Raw genomic sequence first — 11,715 nt, 5'->3', positions numbered from 1 at the left:
ATTTAATTGAATTTTCTCTAAATTTTGCCTATTAATAGATTGGTCGTAAGAAGGGTTGATGTATGTACGGATTAAAAGCATCCCTATACTCTTGACCAAATTCCCACTAATCGTAAAGTGTGTAAAATATTTTGTAAGACATAAGTTTTGTAGCTTTAGCATTTTCTTTCTTACAAATTAAAGAATGCTATATATAAGTTTCCCAACAGGGATTTTGAATTCATGCACTATGTTTGTGGCGACAAAACAGGCCCTAGGGACATTTCAATTACATATTTCCTTCCTGTATTTCGTTAATGTTATTTATTTTTATTTTTTTGTTACAATAACGTGTAAAACGCGCATTAACAAAACCAAAACCTATATATAGGTTTCTTTGTTTCATTATATATATATGCATGAATGTTTATTTTTTATTCGCTTCATAAAAAAAAGCAATACCATTGCTTTTTTGTTTAGAGCCAAGAGACAGAGACAGAGACAGAGAGAAACAAAAAACACAAATGGCGATCAAGGAAGGAGGTGGTGATGGAAATGGAGGAAACGAATCAGAAGACATGGCCGCGAAAATTGATAAGCAGAGGGTTCCATTCTATAAGATGTTCACTTTCGCCGACAAATTCGACCTGTTCTTCATGACTATGGGCACAATAGGTGCTGTGGGCAATGGGTTAGCGCAGCCGCTCATGACGATCATATTTGGGAAGCTGATCAACTCGTTTGGCTCCAGCGACCCATCCAAGGTCGTTGATGAAGTGGCTAAGGTATGCATTTTTGTTTTTTGCAATGTCTTGTAGGTCTTTTTTTCTTTTGTTTCCTGGTTTTGCATGCATGCATGGTTGTTAGATCTTTTTTTGGTTATTGTTTTGGGTATTGATATCTCTAGCTGAACATGAAACATATATGATATAGGATGAAATGTTGTATTAAAAAAAAAATGATAGGATGAAGGAAAATGTTTTGCTAATCTAGAAGGCTTGAAACATCCTTGTATATTTGATGAAATGGCTGAGTTTGTATTAATTGTGTTGGTGCAATACTGCAATTATTTGGTACTCTTTTTTCTATTTTTAATGTTACAACTTTTTTTTTTTGGATAGGAATGTTACAAATTTTTTATTTTTGGCATTCAAACTTTCACAAATATTGATGTATATTGTAGTGTGATCTGGGGAGTTTATTATCTAGCATTTTTTGGGGGGGTTACATATATTGAAAGAAAAAAAAAATTTGAAGTAGCCTTTGCAAATGCAAAAATAAATAAATCAAATTAGAAAAATATTTTTATTAAAAATATAGGTTACATTTTGTCTATAAATCATTACTAGATTTGATCCTACAATTGGATCTACAAAGCATTCTCACCGATTTTGCCTAAGATCCTGATTTTGACAAGTTTGATTGTACGTAATGCTCCAAGAATTAAGTAAATGCAAAATATACCATTAATGAAAAATATTATAACTTTTAAGGGATTTGGATAATAGTAATCTATATATATATATTAATAGCTAAAGTTTAGAAAAAATCCAATTATATTTTAATAGGATTCTCAATTTTTCATCATGTGTCTCATTTAATATTTAACTAGTCGCAGACCCGTGTGTTACGCATGATAATTTTTTAAATAAAATATTATTTTAGTCTCTAGACTTTATAAAGAGTTTTTTTTTTTTTAAAATAAAAAAAAAAGATTTATCATGTTTTTCATAATCTTGTCTATAACATTTTTTACTATTATCATATATTTATTGATTGATGATTTGCATAACATAGACATTAAATAAGAGGTAAAACTATTCATTAAATTTTCTTAAGTCATGGTATATGAAGATTATGATTTCATATATATATATATATATATATATATTATTTCCTGAGTCAGAGTTTGATTGGTTTTAAGTTCAAATTTTGTATTATTATATTTAATTGTTGATTTTATTGTACTATAAAGTTTTTAATTAATGTCCTTTGTATAGCCATCTCTATTTTATTTTTTACTCCTCTTGACCACCTTTTTATTTTCCAAATAACGGTTATTAATTGACATTTGATTTCATTTCTTTTTATCTTCCTTCATTTATTCTTTATTACTTTGTATGTTCCCATGCTAGTTGTAAATTTTATGGTTATCAATAAGAAATAGATACCAGGCTTAAATAGTTATAGATGTAGTTATGCTAGTGGTATGTCAAAGGGTTTTTTTTTTTTTCCCCTTCTGAATTTTCAAGGAAATATGAAAGACATTTCTCTAGTTTGGTCTCAATCAATTAAGATATCCATAATATATTAACTAAAGTAATAATGAGCCTTAAATTTTTTTTAATGTATGAAGTGGTTAGGTTAGTGGTATGTCAAAGGTTTTATAAAAAAATTTAAAAATAATTCCAAGGAAATGTAAAAGGCCTTTTAAAAAAAAATTGTGACTTTTTGAATTGTAGAAATGTGATTGTTTTAATTACCTTATTTATAGATTTCATTATTAAGTTATAAACATCTAAATTAAAGTAGATGAATACATAAATGCAAAATTATATGTAAAGTTACAATCGCACAAGATAAATATGTATAGATAATTTTTATTATTATTATTCATGAATCATTATTTCATTTTTTACTTATAAATATCTAAATTAATAATTTTTTTTGAAAAAAAAAATCTAAATTAAAATAGATGAATATACGCAAAATTATATGAAAACTTAAAACTACCCAAGATGAACATTTAACCACTTGTAGATGTGTGTTTTTTGAAGACTAAAAGTATACAAAATTTTTTTAGCTGTAACTATATAACTGTGCAAATATTGTTGCGAGTGGTTCCATCATTTGCAAATTATCAAGTCTGGTGACCTTACAAAACAGATATTTCATTTTGCAAGAAATTTTACATGAACTCCTCTTTTGTGACAGCCTTTTTTTTTTTTTCTTTCCCTTTTTCTTTTTGCCAAAACAACTTAAGAATATTAAAACTTAAGTTAACGCATGTGGTATTTATAAATCACGTCAGTGATATGAAAAATAGAAAGGTTTAAATATTTCAAAAACATTTTGAGTAGATTGTAATATAAAACATTTTTTTCTCAATATTTTATGTAACTTTTCCCATAAGATCAATATTGTTGGCATCCTTTAAAGATAATACATAATATTTTTGAGAAGAATAAAAAGAAGCAGAGACGATGCTAACACATAATATAAAATTATTAAGTTTGTGTGATTTAAATTTGTGGCAAAAAAATATTAATGCATCTATGATAAAAATTTTTATTTAAATGATATATAGTAGTTCATATTTTTTTAGACTTGATTCAAAAAGTTCATTCTCAATAGCCTTTTAAATCTACAAATTGCTCAATCTATGAGCCTAGACACATACAAAGGGTGCTATCTAAATTATAAATTATATGACCCTTTATCACACAAATATATTGATTCCCCCAATGTATGGTAAAGGAAGGCAAGTTTGTATCTAGCCATTTTCTTGATTTGTGCTGCATAATTTAATAGTATGGAGGATGTGACTGGATTTACATGTTGAATAAAATAAGATGAGAGAAAAAAGAGTAAAAATAAAATATATAGCAATAAACATCAAATTATCCAAGTCATTCTATGTAATATAATAACATTATATTATTATATACTATATGTATAATGTAGTAGGATAATATTTAATCAAAGTAGAATTCTAATTAACACAAAAATTCATCAACCTAAAGAATTGATGCAATAAAAAAAAAACAAAAAATGAAAAACAAATTGAGAGAGAGAGAGAGAGAGAGAGAGAGAGAGAAGTGACCTTTTTTGTGTGAGAAAACTATGCTTAGAATGAAAAAGAAAATATCAAATTTATAGTAAGATGTTGAGAATATGAAGAGTCAAAATAAAGGAAGATCAAAAGGTAGAGAAATAATGATATTAAGGTAGAAAGTAGTGGGTAGATGAAGAGGTAAAAGGCATGGAGAGTTTTGGAAAATTAATAATAAAAATAATGGTTAAAAGATATTTTAACTTTTAAATAATGGAGTTTTTAAGTCACCTTAAAAGAGAAAACGTTTAAAAAAATATATAAGAAAAATTGGAAAAAAAAATGATGATTTAGCTGCTAATGTGGCTCAACATGAGCCTAACAACATTAAATGCTACGTTTTAGCTTTTAGTAATATATAGATATAGATTTAGGGCCAAGTGAAGTCCAATTTTTTGAAATCCAATTAGATTCTCAATTAGATTTTTTTTTTTTTTTGAGAAAGAGATTCTCAATTAGATTCTAAATTAGATTTTAATTAAAGTCCAATTTTTTACCTTGTGTCTATCTAAGTTTTTAATAATTTTTGTGGCAAGTGAATTATTGATTGCAAAAACCGAAGAGTTCAAAACCAATTAAATTCTAAATCATATATATATATATATATATATATATAATGAGAAACCATTACATATTTTAGAAATGTATAGAATAAAAAATTGTAAGCTAATACTATGTATAATTTGAACCTCTTCTCAAAAAAAGTTTTTTTTTTTTTTTTTTGAGAAAAAAAAAAGGTTTAATTTGAATTGTATAATTGTGATTTTTTTTTAATTGAACTTGTGCACATGCATGAAGCTACATACTAGTGAACAATAAATTAGGGAAATAATTAAGGAGTAATTGGATAGGTCTAGATTCATTTTTTAATTAAAAAAAAAATGGAGATTTCAAGAAGTTTACCGCCATGCTGGAAGCTACGTGGCACAATTTAATTGCAAAAGTGACAATGTGTTGGTATATATGACATGGGTTTTTTTTGGGGGGGTGTGGGTTACAAATTGAGATGCTGTAGAAGAAATGTACTAGGGAACAAATCATCATTTTTCTTTATAATCTCTCTTTGTGCTTTATTGGAGATGAAGGTCCCTTTTCCACTAATGAAAATTTGTTGACTTACTAGTATGTGCCTGTTTGATTTTCAGGTGGCATTATACTTTGTGTACTTGGCAATTGGTGCAGGAATCGCTGCACTTCTACGTAAGAGCAGAATGTTGCCAATTCTTTCTTGCACGGTTGCATGTTTTTTCTTTCTGTAATATTTTCTCTATATGGTCATTGCACATTGAGTCAACTGGCCTTGTGGAGCTAACACACACACACATATATGCGTACATGATAAATGAGTTACTTTCATTTCAAAACAACAGAATATGCAATCGGTACAAGAATCCTTCAAGGTTGGTGCATGATAGAGTGCTTCACTAGAGCCAATAACATGTGCATAAAAAGCTTATAATTCAAATATAAGTGTTTCATATATATTGAGAAGTTTCTGTCATGTAATAGGAGCACATGTTGGCTAAGGATCCCCTAATAATGGCTAGCATTCAACTAGATTTAGCCCTTGGATTTAATTGGTGCTAATTAGATGAGTCATTTTAATTGATGATCACTTTGTGCCATATGTTGTAGAGGTATCGAACTGGATAGTAACGGGAGAGAGGCAGTCTGCCCGTATACGTAGTTTGTACTTGAAAACGATACTAAGACAAGACATTGAATTCTTTGACACTCAAACAAATACTGGAGAGGTCATTGAGAGGATGTCTGGGGATACCATTCTCATTCAAGAAGCCATGGGTGAAAAGGTAATCCTCTTTGATTGAAGAACCTTTGCATAATGAACCATTTCCATAAAGAAGTCCTTATTTATATGCCTAAATATGCAATAATTATTTTGTGTATCAGATATATGTATCATCCACCTTACATTGTGTGAACCCCAATTATTTGGGATCTACACATTGTGAAAGGAAGGATACATCTATCCTATGCATGATCTACACATTGTGAAAGGGAGGATACATCTATCCTATGCACGAGATACCTTCTCCTAAATGGGATAGTCTCACTCAAATACGATGCTTGCAGCTTTTTTTTAACCTCATTTTTCTCTACTTATCTTAACTTCATATTTGTTCTAGGATTTGAAGCATCATTAACAATTAGTCTATTGACAGGTTGGAAAATTCATACAACTTTTATCTACTTTTGTCGGTGGCTTTGTGATTGCCTTTGCTAGAGGATGGCTCCTTGCATGCGTTTTGCTTTCTTGTATACCTCTTATTATCCTTGTTGGTGGAATTATGTCACTCATGATGTCAAGAATGTCAACCCGTGGCCAAGTTGTTTATGCAGAAGCTGGCGGCTTAGCAGAACAAATACTTGGATCCATAAGAACAGTAAGGAATTGATATAAGCATCTACTATAAATACCTTTCCAAAATGTCAAATTTCTTAATTCAATTTTTAACTGTGCAAGGTTGCTTCTTTCACTGGGGAGAAGAGCGCAGTAGAAAAGTATAAGAGCAAGATAAGAATTGCCCGCGATTCTACAATTAGACAAGGGCTGGTCTCAGGATTAGGAATTGGTGTACTTTTCCTCATTATGTTTGGCAGTTATGGACTTGCTGTATGGTATGGATCCAAACTGATTATTGAAAAGGGATACACTGGAGGACAAGTCCTCAACGTAATTATGGCGCTCATGACTGGTGGAATGTAAGTAGAGTATCACATTTGATAAAATAATTGGCTTGATAGTTCATTTGCAACACATATAATGTTTATGACTTTGTCCATGCACGCTTATGACACATCATTGTTAATTTTGACAATCCAAATTGATTATCTTGCTTTTAATTTCACTGATTCCCATATATTTGTCTATGATCTCCTTGACTAGGTCTTTGGGCCAGACATCCCCTTGTCTGAATGCATTTGCATCAGGGCAGGCTGCAGCATATAAAATGTTTGAAACAATTAAGCGAAAACCCAATATTGATGCTTCTGACACTAGTGGGCACGTATTGGAGGACATAAGAGGTGAAATTGAACTCAAAGATGTGTACTTCAAATACCCTGCAAGGCCAGATGTACAGATCTTCTCCGGATTCTCATTTCACGTTCCAAGTGGCACGACTGCTGCTCTAGTTGGCCAAAGTGGAAGTGGGAAGTCTACAGTGATCAGCCTAGTTGAAAGATTTTATGATCCTGAAGCTGGTGAAGTACTTATAGATGGTGTAAATTTGAAGCAGTTGCAGCTTAAATGGATAAGGGAGAAGATCGGTCTGGTTAGTCAAGAACCTGTTCTGTTTGCAACTACCATAAGGGAAAACATAGCATATGGGAAGGAAAATGCGACAATAGAGGAGATCAGAACAGCAATTAAGCTTTCTAATGCAGCAAAATTCATAGACAAGCTACCCAATGTAATCATAGACCTTTATTTTTTGTGCTGCTCTATGTTATAAAGATTAGTTTAAGAATAAGACTCAAGTCTATCCATCTGTTTACAGGGACTTGACACAATGGCAGGGGAGCATGGATCTCAGCTCTCTGGTGGACAAAAGCAAAGAATTGCTATTGCCAGGGCCATTCTGAAGAACCCAAAAATCCTCCTCCTTGATGAAGCAACAAGCGCACTAGATACTGAGTCTGAACGCATAGTTCAAGAAGCATTAGTAAACATCATGTCAAATCGAACAACTGTGGTTGTTGCACATCGTTTGACAACTATTAGGAATGCTGACATTATAGCAGTGGTGCAAGAAGGGAAAATTGTAGAGAGAGGTAAAACTCAACCTGCAATTTCCTTCCCAAATTTCCAAACTTTCACACCAAATTTTAATTGTTATGAAAAAACTGAATTCTAGGAACACACGAGGCATTGACAAGAGATCCAGAAGGGGCTTACTCCCAACTAGTTCGCCTGCAAGAAGGAGCTGCTCAAGCGGAAGTCACCCAGACCTCTGACAATGATATTGATATGACCGTGGTCCGTTCTGTCAGCCGGAAATCCTCTACGGGAAGATCCTTAAGTAGAGGTCCATCAGTTAACAGGCCTTTTTCACTTAGCTATGTTGTCCCTGGCCCATTTAATGTCTATGATGCTGAAGAAGAAGCAGATGATGAGGAGGAGGTTATTGAGAAGCGTAAAGAGGTGTCCATGAAACGGTTGGCATACTTGAACAAGCCTGAGCTTCCAGTGTTGATAATAGGATCAATTGCTGCAAGCGTACAGGGTGTAATTTTCCCCATCTTTGCTCTGTTACTATCATCATCCATTAACATGTTCTTTAAACCTCCAAAACAATTAGAAAAAGATTCTCGATTTTGGGCACTTGTGTATGTGGGTTTGGGTTGCGTTTCTCTGATAGCTCTTCCAGGGCAGAGTTACTTCTTTGGAGTTGCGGGTGGAAAGTTGATAGAAAGAATTCGTTCCTTGACATTTGAAAAGGTCGTGTACCAACAAATAAGTTGGTTTGATGAACCTGGACATTCAAGGTGTGTTGAATGAGTGGTAATTCTTTAAGTGCTACCATATTTTTCATGTTCTAACCATTTGATCTTTTTTTTTCACTTATCAGTGGCGCAGTTGGTGCAAGGTTGTCTACTGATGCTTCCACTATCAAGAGTCTTCTTGGTGATGCCTTGGCCTTAATTGTTCAGAATATAGCAACGGTCATGGCTGGACTAATCATAGCATTTACAGCTAACTGGAAATTGGCTTTGATAATTCTAGCTGTGATGCCCGTCTTGTTTGTGCAAGGATACGTTCAGATGAAATTCATGAAGGGGTTCAGTGCAGATGCCAAGGTTAGGTTTCTCTTCAATTGTCCACATTCTATAAAGGGATATATGTTGGATGTACTAATGATGTTGCAACCATTTTTCAGGTGATGTATGAAGAAGCAAGTCAAGTGGCAAATGATGCCGTTGGCAGCATTAGGACTGTTGCATCATTTTGTTCTGAGCAGAAGGTGATGGATTTGTACCAAGAGAAATGTGACGGCCCTACAAAACATGGAATTAGGGTAGGAATCATAAGTGGATTAGGTTTTGGCTTCTCTTTCTCTGCACTCTTCCTTACAAATGCATTTTGTTTCTACATCGGTTCTATTCTTGTGAAACATGGATCTGCAACATTTGGTGAAGTTTTCAAGGTATAGTCCGGGCCATTTGTTTCTTTCCTCTCTTCTCCATGTAGTATTGGTTTTATTCTGGTTATAAAACTAATGAATTTGTGCAGGTTTTCTTTGCTTTGACAATGGCAGCAAATGGGGTTTCACATTCAAGTGCTTTGGCTCCAGACACCACAAAAGCCAAGAATTCAGCAGCTTCAATATTTGAAATTCTTGACAGCAAGCCTAGCATAGATTCAAGTAGCAATGAGGGCATCACATTGCCCTCTGTAACTGGGAATATTGAGTTACAAAATATCAGCTTTAAATATCCCACACGTCCAGATATTCAAATTTTCAAAGACTTGTCTTTGAGCATCCCCTCTGGGAAGGTATAGGCATTACCACTCTGTTCTGTGACTTCCTTTAATTTTTTCTCCTTTCTTTCCTTGGTAATGTTTGGAGCTATGATCTACCAGAACAAAACCCCCACCTATTAGATTTTCAACCTTTGATGTTAGCATGTTGCATATTAAGCTTAAACCTTCTGGCCTTCCACTTGTGTGTGATTTTTATGTGTATCAATCAATTATTTTCTTTATACATTTAATCAATTTTTCTTAACTTGAAATTCTTTTTGCAGACTGTTGCTTTGGTTGGAGAGAGTGGTAGTGGGAAATCAACAGTAATCAGCCTCATTGAGAGATTTTATGATCCTGATTCAGGTTGTGTATTTTTGGATGGAGTTGATATCCGAAAGTTCAGACTAAGCTGGTTGAGGCAACAAATGGGATTGGTCAGTCAAGAACCTGTCCTATTCAATGAAAGCATCGGTGCTAACATAGCATATGGCAACAATGGGAATGCTACCGAGGAAGAGATTATAGCAGCTGCAAAAGCATCAAATGCACACAATTTCATATCCTCACTGTCTGAAGGCTATGACACCTCTGTAGGGGAAAGAGGAGTACAGTTATCCGGAGGCCAAAAGCAACGAATAGCCATTGCAAGAGCTATACTAAAGAATCCGAAACTCCTTTTGCTCGATGAGGCCACAAGTGCACTAGATGCAGAGTCAGAACGCGTGGTGCAAGATGCTTTGGATAGAGTGATGGTAAATAGAACAACTGTTGTTGTTGCTCACCGCCTAAGCACTATCAAAGGAGCTGATATAATCGCAGTGGTGAAGAATGGTGGGATTGCTGAGAAGGGAAGGCATGATATTCTGATGAAGATCACTGATGGGGTCTATGCCTCTTTGGTAGCACTTCATATGACTTCAACGTGAAGAAAAACTGCAGTATCATAAGCTCATTTTTGCTTTGCTGGATAACAGAACAGTTTCTGGGCATGCCTTTTGGCTCAGAATGTGTGTGCTCTCTGTACGGGTAGTAATCAAAATTGGTGACCAAAGTGAACTGTTACAAAGAGCTGCTTAAGACACCACTGTCAACTATATGTTGCTTTAGTTATTAGAGTTTTATATTGTTGTGTTTGCGTTATGATGTTGAGGCCTTGAGGGTCCAAGGCCAATGATTTCTGTGATTTTAGAAATAGACATTACTTATCTGAGATGTGAATATTGCTATTCCTGATACCTGTGAATAGCTCATATTGAGAAAATAGATATCTTATATAAATAAAATGACACACAATTGATTAATTCTCAATGATATTCTACAGATACTATAAACAATTGTATAACTTATTTTAAGTAACACTAGTTCATATTCCTACGTTATTCAACATACTAATGTGTCCTAAATGAATAATAGCTCCCCAGCCCCTGCCTATTGAGTTGTAAACTCGTGAAAACAATAAATAATGGTTCTACTTTTTTCTTTTTTTCGTTTTTGTAAATAATTCAATTGTAAACTCACTATTTAACTTTTTGCTGGAAACATTTTTTTGAAAGTACTGTACATATAATATCAAAGTTAAATAAAATAAGTAGGTAACTCAATTAGAACCCGCAAATAGTATAAGAAAAATAAGTGATAAGTTGGCTAACTGGCTTATAAGTGCATCCCAAACAGGTGCTAAGTAATCACTAATAAGATTTGTTACAAATAAGTATTGTGTTGGCCTTCACATTCTTGATAGCTAAGTTGATTGAAGGGTCTACTTATATTCCATAAATTATGTCATTATTTTTAAGCATTTTTCATGTGTTTATTAAATGAATCACATTATTTTTGTCAGGATGTACATTTTATTTTTTATTTTTTTTGGAGGAAGTACCAGGATGTACATTTAATTTATTTGGAGTTCATGTTAATTCATTTAATTAAAGGATATTGATTATTGATTAAAAGTTCATAAGCGCAATTAATTGTTTAAACACATTGCAGTCCATGTTTTAGTCCATTGCTCAAGTAAAACTGAAGAATTTTCCATTAAAGCCACGTGGCAGGTCTAGATAGTACCACGTATCATTCTCATATTGTGTCATGTGTCTCTCTTCTAGAGCATTCTTATGAGTTAGCACATGCTAGTGACATAATTGTAGATGATTTCATTGCCACATTTGCTTTAAAATCCTTCCTCTAAATCATGCAGTTGCAAAGTCACTAAGTAGTAACTAATCAGTATTGTTATTAGATACTAGTTGATGTCCCGCACGATGCGCAGAAACTTTATACTTTTATTTTGAAATAATTTCTAACTATTCTTTATGGCCCTATCTTATGTTCAATTATAATATACATATCATTAAGAGGAATGAAATAAAAAGAACTAAAATTATTATGAATATACATAATTAAGAATATGAATACA

General features: G+C 32.9%; 1 protein-coding gene across 1 annotated transcript; it reads left to right on the top strand.

The window, feature by feature from the left end:
- The first annotated feature begins 441 nt into the window (after positions 1-441).
- Positions 442-10,607, top strand: LOC115988544 (ABC transporter B family member 9-like). The gene is made up of 12 exons (XM_031112116.1): positions 442-764; positions 4,957-5,011; positions 5,447-5,622; positions 5,995-6,216; positions 6,297-6,535; positions 6,720-7,245; positions 7,333-7,606; positions 7,690-8,320; positions 8,404-8,632; positions 8,713-8,979; positions 9,066-9,329; positions 9,581-10,607. Exons 1-12 carry the CDS (start codon positions 504-506, stop codon positions 10,223-10,225), a joined length of 3,789 nt encoding a protein of 1,262 aa, XP_030967976.1. The 5' UTR covers positions 442-503; the 3' UTR covers positions 10,226-10,607.
- Positions 10,608-11,715: the final 1,108 nt, after the last annotated feature.

This window comes from Quercus lobata, chromosome 5, assembly GCF_001633185.2.
Source record: "Quercus lobata isolate SW786 chromosome 5, ValleyOak3.0 Primary Assembly, whole genome shotgun sequence".
Lineage (NCBI taxonomy): Eukaryota > Viridiplantae > Streptophyta > Magnoliopsida > Fagales > Fagaceae > Quercus > Quercus lobata.
The sequence above is the reverse complement of the archived record's forward strand: the minus strand, read 5'-3'. Positions and strand labels throughout refer to the sequence as shown.

Excerpts from the sequence above, each read along its gene's own strand:
- LOC115988544 (XM_031112116.1), top strand. The coding sequence starts at position 504 with ATGGCGATCAAGGAAGGAGGTGGTGATGGAAATGGAGGAAACGAATCA. Across the intron at positions 7,607-7,689 it reads AGGGAAAATTGTAGAGAGAG|GAACACACGAGGCATTGACA; the intron begins GTAAAACTCAAC and ends ACTGAATTCTAG. Across the intron at positions 8,980-9,065 it reads CATTTGGTGAAGTTTTCAAG|GTTTTCTTTGCTTTGACAAT; the intron begins GTATAGTCCGGG and ends GAATTTGTGCAG.